The following is a 22,896-nucleotide window of genomic DNA, read 5'->3' as shown; positions in this document are numbered from 1 at the left end:
GGGCCAGAGTTTGTGGACGATAATCCTATCATAAACGGTATTTTAAAGGTGAGGATACTATAAAAAACATCCCATGTCAGCAGGTAGTATAAAAAGTCAAGAGTGGAATGGTAATGCTTGATTTCTCCTGCAACTGAAGTTATTTTAATTTGTCTTCATGCTACTTATCATTATGATATACTATGGCTTCATGGTTGTTTAAACATGTTTCAAAAGACACAAAGGCAAGCAAACAAGCAGGAGCAAGTTAACAGTGGAAAAGGGAATAGACTGTAGTGATTCTCAACCCCTGGGTCCCCAGATGTTTTGGCCTTCAACTACTTCCAGAAATCCCAACAGCTGGTAAACTGGCTGGGATTGTTGGGAGTTGTAGGCCAAAACACCTGGGGACTCACAGGTTGAGGACCACTGAAATAGAGTTTAAGAAGGGCAGGTGTAGCTCCCCCCATATAGCTTTCCATAACTGCAGATCCTTTGCCTTTCCATGGAGCAGAATACATTATACTGCCATGTGCAATCTGCAAATCCTGGTATGCACTACGCAGAACTGGAAAGTAACAAAAATGCCGTCTGGCACAAAAACAGATGCTTTGCATCCTGTAAAGTTTACTCTCTGAAATCCAAATTCTTTAGGCCAGAATGGAATGCAAACCTCTGAAGTGAACATAACACCACTACCTTCTATTTGACAGGGACATTAGTGACATCATGTGTCACTAACTTGCCAGAAATGATACATGAAGCAGGTGCGGATCTCTTCACATGTTTCATATAGTTTGCCTGTGGCTTCTGCTCCATTTTGCTCACATACTCCTGTTTAATTATGCCACACTTTGTGGCTGTCACAAACTATGCAGAATTGTGTTGTCGTAGCCTTTCATGGCCGGAATAACTGAGTTGCTGTGAGTTTTCCGGGCTGTATGGCCATGTTCCGGAAGCATTCTCTCCTGACATTTCTCCCACATCTATGGCAGGCATCCTCAGAGGTTGAGGGGTACGCTTGCCTAGTTTCCAACAGACCTCACAACCTCTGAGGATACCTGCCATAGATGTGGGTGAAATGTCAGGAGAGAATGCTTATGGAAGACGGCCGTACAGCCCGGAAAACTCACAGCAACCCTGTGCTGAATTGGTTGAGACTCTATCAGATCTTTATTGAAAAACAATAGCAAAACGTGCTACAGGATGTCCTGCAAAAACAATGTGTTTAAAGTTTACTAAACTTTTCCCATGGTTTTGTGATGGAACCAATTAGGAAATGATGTTTATAATCCAGGGGGAAACAACTGTGATACAAAGTGTTATGGCTCTGTAGATCCGGGTTGAAAGATGCACTTGGCCATGGAAACTCTTGGGCAAGGTACAGCCTTCCAGCAAAACGCCCTCTGAACGAATTTTGCCCAAAAATCGTAATTGACTCAAAGGCACACAACATCAATTTAGTAAACGCTGCATTCACATGTTCCAGAAGCATTCTCTCCTGACATTTCACCTACACCTATGGCAGGGATCCTCAGAGGTTGTGAGGTTTGCTGGAAACTAGGCAAGTGGGGTTTATATATCTGTGGAACAATGTCCAGGATGGGAGAAAGAACTCTTGTCTGTTGGAGGAAGGTGTCAATGTTGCTACTGGACACCTTGATTATTTATTTATATGCCGCCCTTCTCATCCAAAGGGGACTCAGAGCGGCTTACAAGATATATATATACATACATACAATATATTATATTATTAGCATAGTACAATATATTATATATTTGTGGCATTGAATTTTACCTTGTAAACTGCCTCGAGTTGCCAGAAGGCTGAGAGGGGTGGTATATAAACATAGTAAATAAATAAATAAATATTACTATATTGTACTACACCATTATATTGTAATACTAGCTGTCCCCTGCCACGCGTTGCTGTGGCCCAGTCTGTGTATATGTGTTTTCTGTGTGTATATTTGTGTATATATGTGGTTTTGCGCATGCATTGTAATGTATTTTTATGTTTTGGCTTTTTAAGTCTCCTGCTGTGTTTTTCAGTATTTTTTTTTGAGTGATGGTCACTCGTTGGCCTGATAGGTATATTGTTTCCAAATTTGGTGTCAATTCGTCCAGTGTTTTTTGAGTTATGTTAATCCCACAAACTAACATTACATTTTTATTTATATAGATGATTAGTAATATTACATGTAATATAAATATATAATTATAATATCATATTATTATCATTAGTGTTACATTGCACTACATTATAATATTATAAATATTATATGTCTATACAATATATTATATTACATGTTTTAGCACTGAATGGCCTTGCAGCTCCAAAGCCTGGCTGCTTCCTGACTGGGGGGGACAATCCTTTGTCAGGAGGTGTGAATTGTAAAACTTCTTTGGTAAAGGGCACATTCACACGTCCTTGATGTTAACCCTCTGGGCTGTCATTCCTAAACTGGTATGTTAGGAAACCAAAATCTACAAGTCTAGTAGCGAAAGAGACTGCCATAAGGAAGCCAGGACTGAGCCAGTCAACAAGGGCGGTTTATTATGGGGATTAGTCACTACGCCCTTTTTTTTAATGCCTTGTCTGGATTTTCTTCTACCCTTTCCACAGACAGGCGGTGTGCCTACACTGTAGAACTAGCACAGTTTGATAGCACTTGAACTGCCCTGGCGCCATGCTATGGAATGATGGGGTTTGTAGTATGGGGAGGCCCAACTGGTAAGGGCAAACTTTGGCCTTCCAGGTGTTTTGGTCTCCAACTCCCACCATTCCTAACAGCCTCAGGCCCCTTCCTTTCCCCCCTCAGCCGCTTAAGCGCCTGAGGGGGGAAAGGAAAGGGCCTGAGGCTGTTAGGAATGGTGGGAGTTGGAGTCCAAAGCACCTGGAAGGCCAAAGTTTGCCCTTGCCTGCTGCACAGGCTCGAATTAATCCACTCACCGCCAGCGATTGATGCCCACCGAGGAGGAGGCGGCAAACCAGGGGTCCAGGATATAGATGCACCGCACGGGGCCGCCGTCGCGGATGGCTGCCTGCAGAGCCGGGTTGTCGTGGAGCCGAAGCCCGCGGCGGAACCAATGGACCGAGCAGCCGTTTCCCGGGGGAGGAGGAGGAGGGAGGCCCGAGGGCCCAGCGAGCGTGGCCATAGTTTCGCGAGGCGCTTCTCTCGCTTTCTTCGTCGCGCGCCAGCAACCCACCTCTTGCCTCGACCGAGCCTCGCGCTGCGCTGCGTTGCGTTGCTGCCGGCCGTCGGAGAAGGGGAAAGCCACGCCCCTTCCTCTCGCGCGCTCTCGACGCCCATTGGCTGCCTGGGCTACGTAACACCGACAGCGCCCAGGGGCCCCCGGAGCCTCGGCACGTTCCTGCGACGTGTAAGCAGCGATTCGGGGAGAGGGAGGGGGGAAATGAGGAGAAGGGGGCGTGGCCTGTGACCGCACTGAGCTCCCCCCTCCCTCGCGGCACGTGTGCCTTGGAGCAAAGCAACGGGTGGGTGGGGTTTCCAAAGCTTCCAAAACACTTGCAAAGAGGGAGGAGCGGCAGGGAGAGAGACAGAGATCTTATTCAACAATTGGAAGGGAGCCTCCCCATCCTTGGCGCCTTACGCAATAGATATATAACTTGCAAAGGATGATGGGATTTGTAGTACTTTCAAACCCTTCGGTTCCCACAGACCACTGTGGCCCCCAACAAAGACTGATCAAGTCCAAACCTGGCACACAGAGCCCACATGACCCACTCTACATCCTGGTGCAGTTTGGAGGATGGACCGCGGATGATGGGACTTGCAATACCTTCACTCACTTCCTGAGTCCACTGCAACCCTCATCGAATGACCGAGAAAGACCAAACTTGGCACACAGAGCCCCCATGACCCCACTCTTCATCCTGGTGCAGATAATGGATGATGGGACTTGCAGTACCTTCACCCACTTCCTGAGTCCACTGCAACCCTCATTGAATGGCCGAGAAAGTCCAAACTTGGCACACAGAGCCCCCATGACCCCACTTTTCGTCCTTGTGCAGATAATGGATGATGGGACGTGCAGTACCTTCACCCATTTCCTGAGACTACTGCCACATTCATCCAATGACTGATCAAAACCTAATTTGGCACACAGAGCCCCCATGACTCACTTTACATCCTGGTGCAGTCTCAAGGAGGGTGATAGGACTTGAAGTACTCATTTACTCATTTCCCAAGACCGCTACAACCTTCATGTAATGACCGATCAAGACAAAACTTGACACACAGAGCCCCCATGATCCACTCTACACCATGGTGCAGTTTGGAGGAGGATGGGTCACAGATGCTGGGACTTGCCGTACCTTCACTCACTTCCTGTGACCACAGCAACACTCATCAAATTACCAATAAAGACCAAACTTGGCACAGAGAGCCCCCATGGCCAACTCAACATTCTGGTGCAGTTTGTGGGAGGATGGACTATGGAGGATGGGACTTGCAGTACCTTCACTCACTTTCCAAGACCACTGCAACCCTCATCCAATGACTGATCAAACTTGGTACACAGAGCCCCCATGAGCCACTCTACATCCTGGTTCTGTTTGGAGGAGGATGAACCATGGACAATGGGACTCGCAGTACCTTCACTCACTTCCTGAGACTACTGTGAGCCACATAAATAACTCATAAAGCCCAACCTTGGCACGCACTGACTTTCTCAAATAACCCGGACACCGTCGGATCCCCAAGCTAGTGTCTATAATAAAAATGAATGTTTGTATGTGTTTATGTGACTGCTTTCTGATTGGCTCCCACTTCCACTGGCCACTGCAACCCCCATGAATAATGGACCTGGACCAAACTTGGCACACAGAACCCGCATGACCCACTTTAAGTCCTGGTGCGGTTTAGGGGAGAATGGACCATGGATTATGGGATTTGCAGTAATTTAAATCGCTTTGGCTCCCACAGAACACTGCGATCCCCATCATTGATGGATAACGACCAAACTTGGCACACAGAGCCCCCGTGACCCACTTTAAGTCCTGGTGCTGTTGAGGGGGGGATGGACCACGGATGACAGGATTTGCAGCAATTTCAATTGCTTTGGCTTCCACAGAACACTGCGACCCTCATCATTCCTGAGCCCACTATGACCTCCACAAATTAAGGCCTTAACCAAACTTGGCACACAGAGCCCCCATGAGTTGTAGTTCACCTGCACCCACTGAACTCAGCTGACATTGTATCTAGATTAAACTTGAAGCACAGACAAGCAATGCCTTTCTCAAATAACCCGGGCAGATAATCCCAAGCTAGTATATATATAAAGGTAAAAGTTTTCCCCGACATTAAGTCTAGTCGGGACTGATTCTGCGGGGTGGTGCTCATCTTAATTTCTAAGCCAAAGAGCTGGCATTGTCTGTAGACACCTCCAAGGTCATGTGGCCAGCATGACTGCAATGATCAATAGGTATCACCTTCCTGCCAAGGTGATACCTATTGATCTACTCACATTTGCATGCTTTCGAACTGCTAGGTTGGCAGAAGCTGGGGCTAACAGTGGGAGCTCATCCTGCTCCCTGGATTCGAACCACCAACCTTTCAGACAGCAAGTTCAGGAGCTCAGTGGTTTAACCCACTGCTCCACCAGAGGGCCCAATATTCATTAATATTTACATCCGAAGGCTGACGCAGTGTGTGCCCCATGCGCATCCAGAATGTGCATCTCGGGATCGCTGCAGGAGCACCTACTTCAAGCATCGGCAAACTTGGGCCCTCCCTCCAGATATTTTGGACTTCAGCTCTCACCATTCCTAATGACTGGCTGTTAGGAATTGTGGGAGATGAAGTCCAAAAAACCTTGAGGGAGGGCCCAAGTTTGCCCATGCCTGACTTACACTGTAGAATGGGTGCTTGAACTTCACGGCTCAATCGATGGAGCTGTAGTTTGGCAAGTTCTTTGTTCTTTCTCTGTCAAATGCTAGGGCTTTCCCACTCTGATGCTGGTGCCTCACCAAATCTACAACTCAGGGCATTGAACCATGGCACTTCAAGCCATTATTTTCAATTATGGCAGTTCTGCACTTGTGTGTTAACAAACCCAGACTGGGTGTGCAATGCCAAATAATGCAGCTTGAACTGTGTTATGTAGTCAGTGTGAATAGACCCACATAATGCTGCAGCACAGCAATAAAATGTATTCTATTGTTTTTACTTCATTTCTTTCATAGGGGCATAGTCTTTGTTTGCTCACTGATGGGTCTATGGACCGTAATAAATATTGCTGTTGTACATAATTAGCTTGAACTGCATTATATACATCTACACTAGCTATATAATGCAGTTCAATACGCATTATTTGGCATTGTAGATCCAGCAAAATACCTCCTAGGGTGCATCTGCTCTGTAGAATTAATGGAATTTGATACTACATTTAACTGCCATGGCTCAATGCTAGGAAAACATGGGATTTTGGAGTTTGGTGAGGCACCGGCATTGTTTGGCAGAGAAAGCTAAAGACCTTGGAAAACTACAGTTCCTATGATCTCATAGCATGGAGCCATGGCAGTTAATTATTGATTATGCAGGAGCTCCTGGTGGCACAATGCGTTAAGCCCTTGTGCCGGCAGGACTGGTCAACTGATACATTGGCGGTTTGAATCCGGGGAGCGGGACAAATTCCCATCTATCAAGCTCTAGCTTCTCATGTGGGAATACGAGAGAAGCCTCCCACAGAATGGTAAAGCACCAACCATCTGGGCCTTCCTTGGGCAACGTCCTTGCAGATAGCCAATTCTCTCACAACAGAAGCGACTTGCAGTTTCTCAAGTCGCTTCTGGCACAAAAAGAAATTAATTCTGTAGTGCAGATAACAACAGCCCTGCACGAGAGAACTCCTCACATCCCAGTAACTTCCAAGTTATCCTAAATTCCAAAGAGCTGAGGAGCCCCTCATGACCTAAAGCAGGCATGGGCAAACTTTGTCCCTCCGGATATTTTGGACTTCAACTCCCACAATTCCTAATAGCTGATAGGCTGTTAGGAATTGTGGGGGTTGTCATCCAAAACATCTGGAGGGCCGATGTTTGCCCATGTGTGACCTAAAGGCTTAAGCAAAATGTTATTATTCAGGAAGAGCAACCAATGGCAATTACTAGAATAAAGTGCACACCAAAAGTAAAGAGATATGTATTTGACAAGGGAATCAAGCAAAGAACTAAATGTACACAAACACTAACTTTGTGAAACAACAGCTTTATGCCCAAAGTTATAGCTATGCATACTAGAACACTTATTTTATTTTTTGCTTAATTATGGCCTTCTCTAAACTAAATCAAGGATTTGCAGCAATTTATTCTTAGGCTTGAATCCTCAGAGAATTCAAAACTGCCAAAATCTCTCAGAAAACTTGAGTTCACAACAAACATTTGTGGTGCGCACAATTTGTGTCAGTTTCTTCCTGTAACCTCCCTGTGAAAAGCAGTGCTAATTGGAGTGGAATCGCTATGTCTGTACATACAGCAATGAAATCACCCAGTTTTATAAGAGGCACCAAACATGCTGTTCTGGTGAGAAAAAGAACTGCACCATAACAGGCGAACCAACCACTCAATCATGTGCTTAGGGGTGCTTAAGCTCCACGAATTCCTTGGGCTCAGACGCAGATATTATCTAGTTGCATATACGACTCTGGGAAAGGCCTGGGCAAAGCTGAACATAATCTCCTTTTGAGTCTGGGTGTCTCGTCGTCGCAGGTATATTGCTGATGCTTTTAGATCTTGCACTGGCATGTAGCCAACAGCAGGTCTGTCCATCATACATTTATGTAATCTCATTTTAAATGCTAGTTATGGCCATCATATAACATCCTGTAATACCTCTGTTATGCCGACAAAGGAAGGTGCACATGGAAGGAGAAGGAGGAGAAAATTAAGCAGAAGAGCATCTGGGCTCAGTCCAAACCAGAATTATATAAATGTTAACTCACTGAAAGCAATTGGATTTTTATTTCTTAAATAAACTTGATTAAATGATAAGGGCTTTTTTGTACAATTCCAGGAGTGCTACAACTTTAAGTCTCTTTAAGAGAAAAAAGTGATATAGAAATAAAGACAATAATAATGATTTGCTATTACTTGGGAGTAAATTCTAGAGAACTCTCTAAATAAAGGGTGGAAATAATATAGGACGTCAGTTATTGTTGAACTGTAAATCCCAGTAGCTTTAGCTAATAGCCAGCACAGCTCATGGTGAGGAATATGTTACAGTCTGTGTTTTCCTAGTAGCTGTTAACATCATCAGCTGGCAACTTCCTCTGCTTCCCACTCTACTGTGTGTTTGGCTACAATTATGGCAAGGAATGTATAGTCCTTTATATGTTGCTATACTGCAAGTGCTGTCAGCCTTAGCCACCTGAGCAAGAATGTGGATAATAGGAGTTGCAGCCCAGCATCTGGAAGACTCCCTGCCTAGAGGCACCTGACATCCCTTCCCAGTGTCCTCCTGCTGCTTACAAAGGCTATTCATTTTTTTAAGAAAGGCATTTGGGTTTTAGGATGTTGGGTTTAGATAGGGTGCATCTCCACTATAGAACTAATGCTGTTTGATATCACTTTGATTGGCATGGCTCAATGCTATAGAATCTTGGGATTTGCAGTTCGATAGGGCATCAGCATCCTTTAGCAGAAAAGGTTCAAGACCTTGGAGATTACAATTCACGAGTTCCTAGCACTTTTTGTGTGTATGTCAGGAGCAACTTGAGAAACTGCAAGTTGCTTCTAGTGTGAGAGAATTGGCTGTCTTCAAGGACGTTGCCCAGGAAATGCCAGGATGTTTTACCATCCTGTGGGAAGCCTCTCTCATGTCCCTGCATGAGAAGCTGGAGCTGACAAATGGGAGCTCACCCTGCTCCTCGGATTCGAACTGCTGACCTTTCGGTCATTAGTCCTGCTGGCACAAGAGTTTAACCCATTGTGCCACCAGGGGCTCCTTAAGCCATGACTGTTGAACTGCTATCAAACTGCACTAATTCTACAGCGTAGAACCAACTGTGGTTCTCCTGAGTATGCTTTCTTTTGTTTCCCTGACACTTGCTACAAGCCCCTGATAGTAATGCCCTGTTATTGTCTTGGGGGGGGGGGGGATTATACTGTGTTGTTAACAATTTAAAATTCAGAGCTTGCAACAGTAACTTTTTTTGGATAACATTTCTTAGCAAAGGAGTTGGTAGAGAATTTGTGGAAATTGTCATCCAAAACACATTCCCAGGTTTTGCCTATAATCACTAGAAAGCATGTAAATTAAATCACAGTGGTTTTGTTAAAATATCATAATTTTGGATAATTTTGATACAGTGATACTGTGTAGGAGTACTTAAAAATCAGCTGCACTGAATTCAATAGAACTTAGATGAATATGTTTTACAGGATTTCAGACATAACACATAATTGCTATACATTCCAACCTAAGAGGATGCTCCTGTTCATATTTAATATGTTCAGTTGTGGCAATTATTTTCTATGCATAGGACTGATGACTGAAAGCAGTCAAGTGGGAGATAAATTATCCACAGCAGTAGGAAATAAACATTTTGCCTCCACTATACCATGTGGTATAGACTATATTCAGTGCAAGGCAATGGCAATAGACGTCTAGATATTATTTGCCTAAGGCCCCTTCTACACTGCCATATAATCTAGATTATCAAAGCAGATAATCCAGGTAATCTGCTTTGAAATGGATTATATGAGTCTACACTGTCATATAATCCAAAGCAGATAATCAATGATGGATTTTATATGGCAGTGTAGAAGGGGCCTAAGAAAACCCTATTAAATTCATGGGGGTCACCATGTGCCAAGAAGTGACTTGAAGTCACATAGATGAGCCACTGTTAAAGGCACAATAGCAGTAGCTGTCCAAAATGCTGACAATCCCAGTTTCATAAACATGTTGATTAAACAACTTCTCTCCTCAATCCAGGATCCAGTGGGATGTAGTAGTTTGAGTGTTGGACTATACTCCAGACACCATGACTGAGCCATGGACACCTATTGAATGATTATTTATTTATTTATTTACTTACTTACCGCATTTATATACCACCTTTCTCAGCCTGAAGGCAACTCTTGAGCAAGTCACATTCTCTCAGCCTCAAGCAAGGGCAAGCCCATCTGAACAAACCTTGCCAAGGAAACCATGTGGTAAATCCAACTCTTATGTGTCTGCATGTGCCTCCAAACCACCAGTTGACTTATGGTAGCTCAGAGGCAGTTTTACCAATTCCTTCTTCTGAAATATAGCCCACTTCATCAGGTATTTATTGGTAATCCTCCATCCAAGTACTAAACAGAGCTGACTTTGTTTAACTTCCAAGATGAAACAGTATCTGGTATTTTTAGGGTTTTTGATCTGCTAGGTTCACATTATAGTTCCATATATTTGTGGGGGACGTTGTTGTGTGCCTTCAAGCCATTTCAAATTCTGAAGGTTCTCCCTAGGATCGCCATAAGTTGGAAATGACATTAAGACACACATGAACCTAACCTCACTGAATTTCCTTCTGTTTGTGGCACATCTGATTTATTAATTTCATGGGCTAGCCTGTGCAGTGGGTAAATAGAAAAATTGCAACACATGGTCGCCTCAACATTAGAGCGAGCTCCCCAAATCATGGCCTACCACAATAGTGGACTACTATGCTCCCCGAGTCCTGTCTTCTGCTTGCAGAATGACAGGTTACCTAAGCCTTTCGTTTGATAACCTGTAATCTGTTCCTATGGTAATGCTGGCTAAAAGAGGAAGTCTCAGCTTTTCTTCTCAGCAACAGCAGGTAGGGGAAGTGAATGAAGGCTATTCAAAGGCACAACCTTCAGTACAAGTGGAGGTGGAGAGGAAACCTCAGACTAAACAGATCCCCTTCTTAAGGAAGAGCTGCTCTTTTCCATTCTGTCAAGTCTTCCACTGCTGCCTAGGAAGCAGACATTCAACCTGGTGCCAAATTTCTGCTTCACCAAGCTTGATTTCCTGCTTGTCACATGCTGGCTAAAGGTGCAGCAAGCCCCAAGGGAGTGGCAGGACTGTCAATTGTATAATGCTTTAATGTCAAGGAATGTGGTGACATCCTTGAGGTGAAGCTTGTAGCTGTTGGATGTTGTTCCAATGGCAACAATAGACTGACTCCCTTCATTCCTCCTGAGGGCAGCAGGCTAATTTAGGAGAGTAGGACAGTGCTTGCAAACAGGCAGCTCTGTCCTTTATTTCTGTACTGCTTTTTGCTTGCATTGCCATCTGGTGCCCATTTGTTGCTTTCCCAAATTTTGCAAGGTTACTACGGTAGCATGCCTTATGTGAACAGGATAGTCCAGACACAGACACACATGAAACTGTCCTGCTGTGGAAAAGGTTTTTTTTTACAACAACTCCCAGAATTTCTCATCCAGCATTTGGGAGATGCAGTCTAAAAATGAAAACTCTACCTCTGCTTGTATGCTAAGTTATGGCCATTTGAAGCACTGCATTTCTGTAATTCTGTAACACACTCCTTGGCCCCCAAATAAACATTTGTAAAAATTGAGTGCATCTTAAAAGCATACTCACATACATGCCTTACAATCAATGGTGTTTTAGAATTGAAGAAATACAGTATTTGGTGGTTTTAGATCTTCACTACTGTCTTATTTTGGGCTTTCTTTACTTTCAGGTGATTATACTATATTGTTTTTGCATTATTCTTATCCTCTACTACTAACTTGTTTTCATTTTATGTACTGTTTTTTGTCATTGTTAATTATTCTGCGATGTTAATTTACTTTTGCATAACCCAGAGAATTCATTACTGTGTAGTCTAAAAGCGCAATAAACAAACAGGAGAGCAATGAGCCAGCTAGTAACAGGCAAATATAGCCAGGCTCGTGTGTTGGTTTAGAGAAGGATGAGAGCTGCTTGGTTGTGATGAAATCTGCAGCATTTGCTGCCAATTCACTTTTCCAAAGAGTCCTTCAGGGAGTGTTGGACTACATTACTTAGAACAGTAAACGATGAAGGATGATGGAAAGTGCAATTCACCAACCTCTGGGGAGCTGCATATAACTCATCTCTTGTTTTTTAGACATTTTTATGGGCTTTTAAAAATTCAGATGCAAAAGTAGTTGTAGTAATAGAGGAAAAAGGAAAGGCAAATAGGAAAGGGAGAAATAAATAACCCCAGCACTACGCTTTTTTCTGGCCTCTTTTACCATCCTGACATTTCTTGAAACTTGCGTTCCTGCTTTAAGATGGCTCACAACCTTGTACAGAATGCAAGCTTTCCTATTTGTCAGTTGCTATAAAACAGTACGTTTGCCAGGCTAATCCTTCACACAAGCTTTTTATCTTGAGCAAGGCCCATGGAAAGAACAAACGCTTTCATGCAATTCTCTCTTTTTTTAATATCTTTTTAATTATTGACACAGGTATAATAACATCACAATCAATCACCATTATTAAATATGGAAAGAACAAACCATCTTCATGCAATTATCTTCTTTTAGAGTATCTGTAACAAAGTAAAACTGCTTCTGATGCCTCTTGAAAATCCTACCAGTGGTACTCTCCACTTTTTGTAAAAAGGTCCTACCCAAACAGGCTCTTTATTATATTATATATGTGAATGAATATGTTCCAAAGAAGAGTTTGCAGATCACCACTGGAAAATAGCCAGAACCCAACCTTGGGCAATGAATGTGTAAGATACAGAGAAGTAAAGGGACACACCACTTGCTTTGCAATAAGAGTGACTTGGTGGACATCTTCAGCCCATCCCCAGGCTGTTCTGCTGTTTGGCTTATAGTGCCAAGGTGCTGGCCAGCCATTTCCAGGTCAATAGTCCATCTCCAAAACTTGTATGTTGACATTTATTTATTTACCCTGCCCTCTCTCCTTCATCGACTCAGAGCAGCTATGAGACAGAGAGGCTTCATATGCCATTTTGCCTATTCAGTCACTGAAAGGTGCACAACTGAAATATTCTATTGCAGGCTTTCTGCTATAGGACCTGTACACCTTCAACTATACTGCTTTTAAAAGTGGCATGAATTATAACTATGCAATACAGAAAGTTGCAGTGGTGTGTAGCAGTATGTCGTTGGGGAAAATTTAATGATTTGCTGAAATAGGAAACACAGTATAAAGGTTGGTGGTCTTTGACAAGGAATATTCAGAAGTGGTTTTGCCAGCTCTTTCCTCTGAAACATAGCCTATAGCCCCTAGCACTCCCATCCAAGTACAAACCAGGGATGCCTCTGCTTAACTTATAAGATCAGATGCGATACCTTTCAAGATACATGGTTCTTAATTAGTTACATCTAGTGGTGCTCAGTACGCTTACCTTCAAGTTGCTTGTCAACTAAGCCATGACTGTATTTCCTTATATGAACCTGAAGTTTTAGATTCTTGGAGAAGGGTTTTTTCTCAGTTCCACCGTAGTCACTGGGCCATATGGTGATCACACAGGTGCCTTCTAGATGGCAATTCTCAGCCTGTGGAAGTCCCGCCTACAGGAAACTAGGCTGGCGCTTTCTGCGGGTGGCCAGGTGATGTATGATTGAAATGTTTTTGAATCTATATATATAAAATCCGAAGTGGCGTCGTATGAGGAAGCAAAACTCAAAAACCCCCCAACAGAAATTAACCAAAATTCCCATGCACATACCTCAACCCACTAGGTACAAACAAACCCAATCAAAATCAAAAACAACACAACACCACACTCACAAAACAGCAAAACAACTGAGCATGCGCATTGGCACCCAGCCGCAAGTTCCCTGGCACGCGCAAATGGCCTGGCGGCCAACGTTCCCTCCGCGCAAGCCACGCCCCCATCCTCACGCCGCGCCGCTTCCCGCCCTGTCCAAACCATCGCAACTCACCCTCCTTCATCTTACCCTGCTCACACCGCCACACACACACACTCACGCCGGTAAGACACGCCCCCTCCCTCCCTCCCTGTCTCACTCTTTCCCTCCTCCCACCCTCCGCCGGTAAGACATGCCCCCTCCCTTCGCCGCGGCGGGCTCAAGCACACTCACGCCGGTAAGACACGCCCCCTTCCTTTCCCCCCACCCCTTCCCTCCCTGACTCACTCCTCCCCGTCGCAAACACACACACACACACACACACAACGCTCCTTCACTCCTCCCCCCGCCGCCCACACACACCTTCCGCCACACACACACACATTCACGCCAGTAAGACATGCCCCCTTCCTTCCGGCACACACACACACACCCTCACCCCCCCCCCCCGCGGCACACACACACACAGGCTCCCTCCCAACCTGTTGGGAAAGCAGCAGCAATGGCAGCAGCAACGGAGCATCCACGCAAGGAAGAAGGGGAGGGGGAGGAGGAAGGTCCACGGTGCTTGAATGAAGGACCTTCCTTCTCTCCCTCCCTTCCCTTCTTCCCTCCCTTTCTTTCCTTTTCTTCCTTCCTTCTTTCCCTCCTTCCCTTCCTTCCTGTCCATCCTTCCTTTCCTTCTTTTCCTCCCTCCCTCCCTTTCCTCCTTCTTTCCCTTGCTTCATTTCCTTCCCTCCCTCCTTTCTTCCCCTCCTTCCTTCCTTCTCCTCCTTCCCTCCCTCCCTCCCCTTTTCCTTCCTTCCTGTCCCTCCTTCCTTCTTCCTTTCCTTCTTTTCCTCCCTCCTTTCCCTTTCTTCCTTTCCTTCCCCTTCATTTCCATCCCTCCCTCCTTTCTTCCCCTCCTTCCTAACTCCTTCCTTAGATCTCCTCCCTCCCTCCCATTTTCCTTTCTTCCTGTCCCTCCTTCCTTCTTCCTTTCCTTCTTTTCCTCCCTCCTTTTCCTCCTTTCCCTTTCTTCGTTTCCTTCCCCTTTATTTCCTTCCCTCCCTCCTTTCTTCACCCCCCTCCTTTCTTTCCCTCCTTCCTCCCTCCCTTCCTGTCCCTCCTTTTTCCCTTCCTTCCCTTCTTTCCCTCCCTCGCTTTTTCCTTCCTTCCTGTCCCTCCTTCCTTCTTCATTTCCTTCTTTTCCTCCCTCCCTTTCCTCCTTCTTTCCCTTTCATTTCCTTCCACCCTTATTTCCTTCCCTCCCTCCTTTCTTCATCCCCCTCCTTCCTTCCACCTTCCTTCTCCTCCCTCCCTTCATGTCCCTCCTTTCCCCCCCTTCCTTCCCTTCTTTCCCCCCTCCTTTTTTCCTTCCTTCTTGTCCCTCCTTCCTTTCCTCCTTCTTTCCCATTCTTCATTTCCTTCCCCTTCATTTCCTTATTAAATGGAAGGGACAGTCAAGAAGTAATGAGAGGAGGGAAAAAGGGAAGGAAGAAAGGAGAGAAGCAGGGAGGAAAGAAACAGGTAGAGATGGAAGAAAGATGAGACATAGGGAAAGAAAAAGAAGAAAGGAAGGAAAGAGAGAAAGAAGGAGAGAAAGAGGGAGGGAAGGTTGGCCACAGCAACGCGTGGCAGGGCACAGCTAGTGATTTTATAAATTAAAAATGAATTGTGTTTTAATGTGGTTTGTTTGCGTTCTAACTTTTTTATTTTAGTTACTTTTTTGATTTTACCCTTTGGGAGAAAGGCAGCATACAAACAAATTAGACAAGTAAACAAATTAACCAAGCTACCAACTTTTACACCAAGTTGAAATACACTCTGTCCATTACATTTGTGGGTTTAATTAATATCATCTCTCTAGGAATCTCTGGATCCGCCAAGGTGACATTATGGTCAACAATTGCTGGAAGTTGACAACTGAATAACATTGCAAGACATAGCTTTCTAGAGAACACTTCTTCAGAAATCTCTGCCCTTCTGTGCAAATCTATGGTCAACTGCTGGCAGTCTCACCCTAGAGCCTAGGACCGTTCCACACAGCCCTATATCCCAGAATATCAAGGTGAAAAATCCCACAATATCTGCTTTGACCTGGGTTATCTGAGTCCACACTCAGATAATGTGGGACTTTCTGCCTTGATATTCTGGAAAATAGGACTGTGTGGAAGGGCCCCTAGATTCCTAGAAAGGTGTTGTCTCAGGGGAAAAGGTTTCCCCCCCCTGCATTTTCCCCACTTTTGTAGGGGTCCTGTATTTGTAACCTGCATGAAAACAGAGGGTGTACTGTATACACTTACTGATATACATATATTATTACAACATATGCCACCAACACTCTAGAAGTGGACAAAATTTAAAACTCTGGATGGGTAGGAGATACCCACAAAAGCCTCCTGCTAACAACCACTCATGCCCCCCCCCCCCCCCCATTTATTCAGTTCCCATTACTATTTTCTCTTGGTAGCCAACAGGGCACTGTTATCCATTTCACATCCAATGAGTTCTATACAAAGAAAAAAAACACCAGAAATACTTAAGCAAACTTTTATTAACAATCACAAATCAACTGTGAAAAGTATATTTTTCAGTACAAAATCAGAGATATGAGACCATGATGGGGCTATAATCAAAAGGCAACAAGGCAAATGGAGATAAACATTCCAGTAAATCTGGGCTCCTGGAGCCCATAGGGTCTCACTCAATAAGTAAGAGAGTGTGTGTATAAATGAATTTCTACTGCTCCAAAGAGCAGGGACATCCTATCATTTTAGTTTTTTTTAGAGTCCATGACAGAAAGGACTACAGATTGTATTAAAGTGTGGACTTATCCCAGTAAATTTTAAATAGTGTATCTGCACTGTTTTCAATGAACTCCCTGTGTAATGAGGCAGCCCATAGGGATTGTATGCCCTTTGAACTTGTTCCACAAATGGCATTGTTAAAAATGCCCCATAACCCTCTCTAAAGCAAATACATGCACTTCAGCGTCATTAGGTTATTTCAACCCATAACTGCTAGTCAGGACATTAAATCAACTCTACCTTTTCAACTCTGCTGATTCTGCTGCAGCTGCTCAGAAAACGAGAGCTCAGATGGGCTTGGACTCTAGTTTCGTACCAGCAGAACTTCAATTCAATTCAAAACATATCCAGAAGAAGCAACAATAAAATGTAGCATACACCTGCCACACACATGGCAGTGCACCCACTGGCAACCCAGTGCAAGTTTGCCCCATGGGGGCAGGAGAGAGATGACCACCAAGTTTAGATATCTCCAGTGAGACAAATGATTATCCTGGTCATCAACCATAATAAATAAATATAGATATAAAGATTATCTTTCAGTAAAGAACAGTGGACTGCTAAGTGTTTTGAAAGAAAGAATACGATGATCAGGGTATATATGAGACAGCATTCTCCACTGGGCAAAACAGAACCAAGATCCACCGATTTTGTCGAGTTTAAATCCTATTCATTGTTGCTCTTTTTGAGCACCATCCTTTATCAAAGGGGGACAAATACACCCAAGAAGCAGCCATTTTTAGGTGAACCTTGATTAATAAATAGGGTCCTATCTATGAACTCACCTACCCCCCCCCCACCACCATGTACTTCTTCATAGGAAATGGCTTATGAGCATTCAACATTTGCCATACAATGAATACTCATGGAACTTTGCCTTTTTTTCCAACTTTTGTCTCTTCCAATACATTTGTCATCACAGGATTTCCCTGTCTTGAAAACTTGAGGCCCTGGCTTGCTTTCTAGCTATCTCCCATGCTACAGGATGCATGGAAGTATATACATACAGTGGGCTATGGTTGTGCTGATGACCACATTTAGACGCCAGCATCATTTTTTTCATTTGCTTTGGGAGGAGGTTCTGCCTGCACCTTCTTCATCTCCACCCCTTTCACCCACGTATATGCAAAGGAGCCACCTAGAACCATCATATTACTAGTCCACCACAAGAAGCTCTTTGTTTCTTCATAATAGCAGACGGCTAGCACTGTCTGGGCACATGCTTTAGCTGTCCCAGATACGTTGTGCGTGAGAGGGCTAGTAAATTTGATTTGGAGTCCTGTCACATAGCCAATGGCAAAACCAAACACCCCACTAAGGGTCATCATGCCCCAAAAGGTGGAGCTCCCCAGTTTATCAAAGTAGTAGATGGTATAATAGTCGTTAGAGAGCAATATGAACGGCAAGAACAAGACACAGGCGTTGAGGTTGTTGTAGAACGTCAGGCGCCAGATGCTGCCATCCACAGCAGGTAGGACCTTTTTAGTGTAGATAGCATTGAGTGAGACGCAGAGACTGGCTAGGATTCCAAAAATTATGCCAGACCAGGACAGAGTCCCTTCTGCTCCTTCCTGATCTATACCAAGCCAGAAGCCACCTGCAAGGCAAAGATATTTGATGGTTCAGATGGGACAAGAAAAAGACCAGTGACAAGAGCAGCAATCGTCCTAAAAAGTTGCAAATTCTTCAGCCTCTGACTTTAGTGACTCAAAATACATGAACAAGAAGTCCATTATTGGTCGGAAATGGGAGGGAGTGGCATGGCAGATTAATGATCACTTCTAATGTTCAATCAATGAACATTAAAGAAGTAGTCAGGGTCAATGGTGGTAAGCAGACCAGTGGCATTTCCTCTTCTGTCCTCCCCATCTCCAAATGGAAAATTGAAAGTTAGGAATAGAATTCAAAAGCTCCTACATTTAAGGCACAAAAATGCTGTATTTAGACCACAAAACACAAATTGTACAGGTAAAGAATGTGGGACAATTAGATCCGCATTACTACATATACAAAGGACCCTGGGATTATTGTTGATCATAAATTGAATATTACCCAGGAGTGTGAGGCTGCAGCAAAGTGCTATCTTAGCCTGCAATAATAGAACCATTGTTTCCAAATCAGGGGAAGTAATAGTCTCACTATAATCAGGCCTCATTTGGACTACTATGTTCTGTTAGACGGTAAAAATCACAGATTTGGAGGAGAGGCCATCCGATTCAACCCCCTGCCATGCACCAGTTCTGGGCACCTTGTTTTAAGAAAGAGGGTTCAGAAAATGACAAAAAGGTTGATAAAAAGTATAGAGAACAAAATATATGAGGAGAAACGGAATTGTGGCATGGTTAAGAAAAGACAGAGGTGGGACACGATTGCGTTATTTAAATATCATAAGGCTTGCTGCAAAGAGGACAGTGCAGGCTTGTTCTCTGCTATCTCACAGCATATGGCTAAGGTAGGCATTAAGATCAGTAATTCTTGATTTTTTGGGGATCTTATAAAGAAAAAAATGTATTAGAAGGAGCAATACATTTTTTGTAAAAAAAAAAAACCTACCCAATTTTTCAGGAGCAAAAAAGATGTTATTAATTCTATCTGCATCTCTACGCAAGTATAGCCTACAGCATGGTTTTAATGCATATAATGAAGTAAATGAAAGAAGACAATTAGAACGGTCCAGGTTAGTACCTGAATAGGAAATTGCCTGGGAACCTGACTGGGTAAATGCAGTGTTAATCCCAACTAGAATAAATCCACTGAATCAATTGGTAAGTGGTAAATTAACAACAGCACTGAATTATTGATTCAATGTTTCTGCTCCAATTAGGACTAGCAACTGGATACAGCCCTGTGTCAGCTGTCTTGAAGGTCCTAGTGAACAACAACTATAACAAACACGATTGCTATAAACACATAGTATTTGTCTAGGATTGTTACCTGAGTGATGTATGCACAAATATATTCACTGATGCAGAATGTGCTTCATAATAGAGCACAAAGGGAACAGAATTGATAGAACAACGCTAAGGAAGTCATTATCAGTTTGATCTAAATCACCATGGCATAGTAGTTTGAAACCCAGATTGGAATTCCTGCTCAGCCATGGAAACCTTGAGTGGGTTATACACTCTCAGTGTCAGAGGAGGACACAGGCAACCCCCCTCTGAACCAATATTTCCAAGAAATTACTCCAGCAAGCTAATTGTTTGCCTTCACACAATTTCTTACTGATGGTGAGCACATCACAGTATTTTCTTGGCAAGATTTGTTCTGAGGGGGTTTGCCTTTACCTTCCTCTGAGGCTGAGAGGGTGTGAATTGCCCAAGGTCACCCAGTGGGTGGCACATGTTTTGTAGCAGTCTATTCAATGCAATTTTCTGAATAAGCACCCCAATAAACCAAACTGAATCTAAAGTTGACCAAAAAGTGATTCATAATCCTGTTAGTACTAATGTTGGAGAGTGGTCTCTGGTCAGAGTGGTCCCTGTTTTTTTTTTAAAAAAAACGAAAGGCTGGGAACCACTGCTGTATATCTACATATTGAGAGAGAGAGATGTAGTGCCTGGGGTGCTTAGGTTGTGTGATCCTGCGTAGCAGAAGCAAGTTGGATTGGTTGACCCTTAGGGGTCTCTTCCAGCTCCATGATTCTATGAATTCCATATACTTACATATAGAGATAGACTGATGTGGTGCCTGGAGTGCTTAGGTTCTGTGTTTCTGCATGGCAGAAGAGGGTTGGACTGGATGGCCCTTGGGGGCCTCTCCCAGCTCCATGATTCTATGAATGTATTTATATATAGATGTACTGAGATAAATATCGAAGGGGAAAAAAAGATTTAAAAAAGAGATTGATAGGTGTAATGCCTGGAGTGCTTGGTTGTGTGTTCTTGTTTGGCAGAAGGGGGATGGACTGGATGGCCTTTGGGGACCTCTTCCAGCTCCATGATTCTATTAATATATCTATATATCAATATATTGAGATAGACGTTGAATAAAAAAAAGATTTTTAAAACTGATATTTGTAGTGTCTGGAGTGCTTAGGCTGTGCATTCTTACATGGCAAAAGAGGGTTAGACTGGATGGCCCTTGGGACCCTCTTCCAGCTTCATGATTCTATGAGCCGTCGCAAACTCTGTTCCTGCGGGAGCAAACCTTGCTAGCATGTCCCTGACATCATGAGACTCTGCCTCTCTCCCCGCCCCTTTCTCCGCCCCTTTCTCCTTGCGAGAGTGGTTTTTCCTTTGCTAGGGCAGCATTGCCAGCATACTCTCTCAGTTGGCAGAATTCAACTGAGAAAAAATGCGGGCAATGCTGCCCTAGCAAAGGAAAAACCACGCTGGCAAAGAGAAAGGGGCGGAGAAAGGGGCGGGGAGAGAGGCGCAGGCTCATGACGTCAGGGACGTGCTAGCAAGGTTTGCTCCCGCAGGAACAGAGTTTGCGACGGCTCTATGAATATATCTATATATTGACATATTGAGATAGATATTGAATGAAAAAACAGATTTAAAAAACAGATTGATAGACAGATGTAGTGCCTGGAGTGCTTAGGTTCTGTGTTTCTGCATGGCAGAAGAGGGTTGGACTGGATGGCCCTTGGGGGCCTCTCCCAGCTCCATGATTCTATGAATGTATTTATATATAGGTGTACAGAGATAAATATTGAAGGGAAAAAAAAGATTTAAAAAAGAGATTGATAGGTGTAATGCCTGGAGTGCTTGGTTGTGTGTTCTTGTTTGGCAGAAGGGGGATGGACTGGATGGCCCTTGGGGGCCTCTTCTAGCTCCATGATTCTATTAATATATCTATATATCAATATATTGAGATAGACGTTGAATAAAAAAAGATTTTAAAACAGATTGATATTTGTAGTGTCTGGAGTGCTTAGGCTGTGTATTCTTACATGGCAGAAGAGGGTTGGACTGGATGGCCCTTGGGACCCTCTTCCAGCTTCATGATTCTATGAATATATCTATATATTGACATATTGAGATAAATATTGAATGAAAAAACAGATTTAAAAAAGAGATTGATAGACAGATGTAGTGCCTGGAGTGCTTGGGTTGTGTGTTCCTGTTTTGCAGAAGGGAGTTAGACTGGATGGCCCTTGGGGGCCTCTTCCAGTTCCATGATCCCATTAATATATCTATATATCAATATATTGGGATAGTTAAGAGGCTGAATTGGGGAAAAATGATTAAAGAAGACATTGATAGTTGTAGAGCCTGGAGTGCTTGGGTTGGGTGTGGCAGAAGGGGATTGGACTGGATGGCCCTTGGGGCCCTCTTCCAGCTCCAGGCTTCTCCTTCCACCCCTGGCCCCGAGGAGGCCCCTGCCCCCACTCACCGATGATGGCCCCGCAGGCCAGGAGGGCCGGGAGGGAGGTGGTCTGCTTGAGGAGCAGGTAGGAGAGCATGACGTTGAAGACGGTGGTGAGGGAGCGGCCCACGTTGTAGAAGGCCACGCCGACGTGCTTGAGGCAGAGGTTGTTGAAGGTGATCATGCCGATGAAGACCACGGAGAGGGGCAGGACGCTGCGGGAGACCTTGAGGTCCAGGCGGATGGAGGGGAAGTCGAGGCAGCCGCGCGGGCAGAGGCCGGCCAGCAGGCCCATCGCCTTGCACAGCAGCACCGTCACCAGGCACTGGAAGAAGGTGACGAAGAGCGGCGCGTCCAGGCCCAGCGAGGGGCTGCCCAGCAGGTACTTGTTCAGGAAGACCATCGTGATGGAGGTGAACCAGTACAGAGACACCACCGTGGCGATCCGCAGCGCCCGCAGGAGGAAGGGAGGCTCTCGCCCGCCCTCGCCCTCCCCCTCCATGCCAACGGGCTCCTCCGGCGGGAGCAAGGCCTCCGACGAGCCGCCGCCGCCGCCACCCAGGGCCATCTTCAGGATGGCGGAGCGCTTCAGCTGGACCCTGTTCATGGCGGAAAGCAAAACGAAGTCTGGGAAGTGTGTCTCACAATTTTACACCGCTATTTCAAAGCCCCAAGGCGTTTCTGTGCCGCCTCAACACGAAGACCACTCTCTCCAACCCCCTTTTCCGGCAGCGGGGAGCCATTTTGAAGATTTGCGCAAAGGCCCCGCCGGAAGAGGAAAGGCGCCAGCTCACTTCCGCCTCGAAGCCGGGCGTCGCTAGGCAACGCCTTTCGCCTCCCCTGCAGCGTTCCCTAGCTCGGAGCCTTCCTGCGTTTTGAACTACAGCTCCCAGAATTCCTGGCTGTTGGTCAAGATGGCTAGGGCTTCTGGGAGTTGAAGTCAAAAACTACCTGGAACTGCTGATGAGTGGGCTCCATTGTGTTCTTGCCTTATTACAGGGG

At 44.7% G+C, this 22,896-nt stretch overlaps 2 protein-coding genes across 2 annotated transcripts in view; both read right to left on the bottom strand.

Annotated features, from left to right (window-relative positions):
- CRY2 (cryptochrome circadian regulator 2) overlaps positions 1 to 3,466 on the bottom strand; it is a 40,989-nt gene extending 37,523 nt beyond the window's left edge. The window contains exon 1 of the mRNA XM_060764089.2: positions 2,933 to 3,466. Coding sequence (XP_060620072.2) covers positions 2,933 to 3,138 — 206 coding nt within the window. The 5' untranslated portion in view covers positions 3,139 to 3,466. The remainder of the gene's footprint in view (positions 1 to 2,932) is intronic.
- A 12,844-nt stretch (positions 3,467 to 16,310) lies between these two features.
- SLC35C1 (solute carrier family 35 member C1) lies at positions 16,311 to 22,680 on the bottom strand. The gene is made up of 2 exons (XM_060764104.2): positions 21,922 to 22,680; positions 16,311 to 18,178 (listed from the first exon to the last, which is right to left on the bottom strand). Exons 1-2 carry the CDS (start codon positions 22,499 to 22,501, stop codon positions 17,619 to 17,621), a joined length of 1,140 nt encoding a protein of 379 aa, XP_060620087.2. The 5' UTR covers positions 22,502 to 22,680; the 3' UTR covers positions 16,311 to 17,618.
- Between the last annotated feature and the right edge of the window lie 216 nt (positions 22,681 to 22,896).

The sequence above is a fragment of the Anolis sagrei genome, chromosome 1 (assembly GCF_037176765.1).
Source record: "Anolis sagrei isolate rAnoSag1 chromosome 1, rAnoSag1.mat, whole genome shotgun sequence".
NCBI classification, from domain to species: domain Eukaryota; kingdom Metazoa; phylum Chordata; class Lepidosauria; order Squamata; family Dactyloidae; genus Anolis; species Anolis sagrei.
Note: the sequence above shows the minus strand (reverse complement) of the source record. Positions and strands in the feature narration are given on the sequence as shown.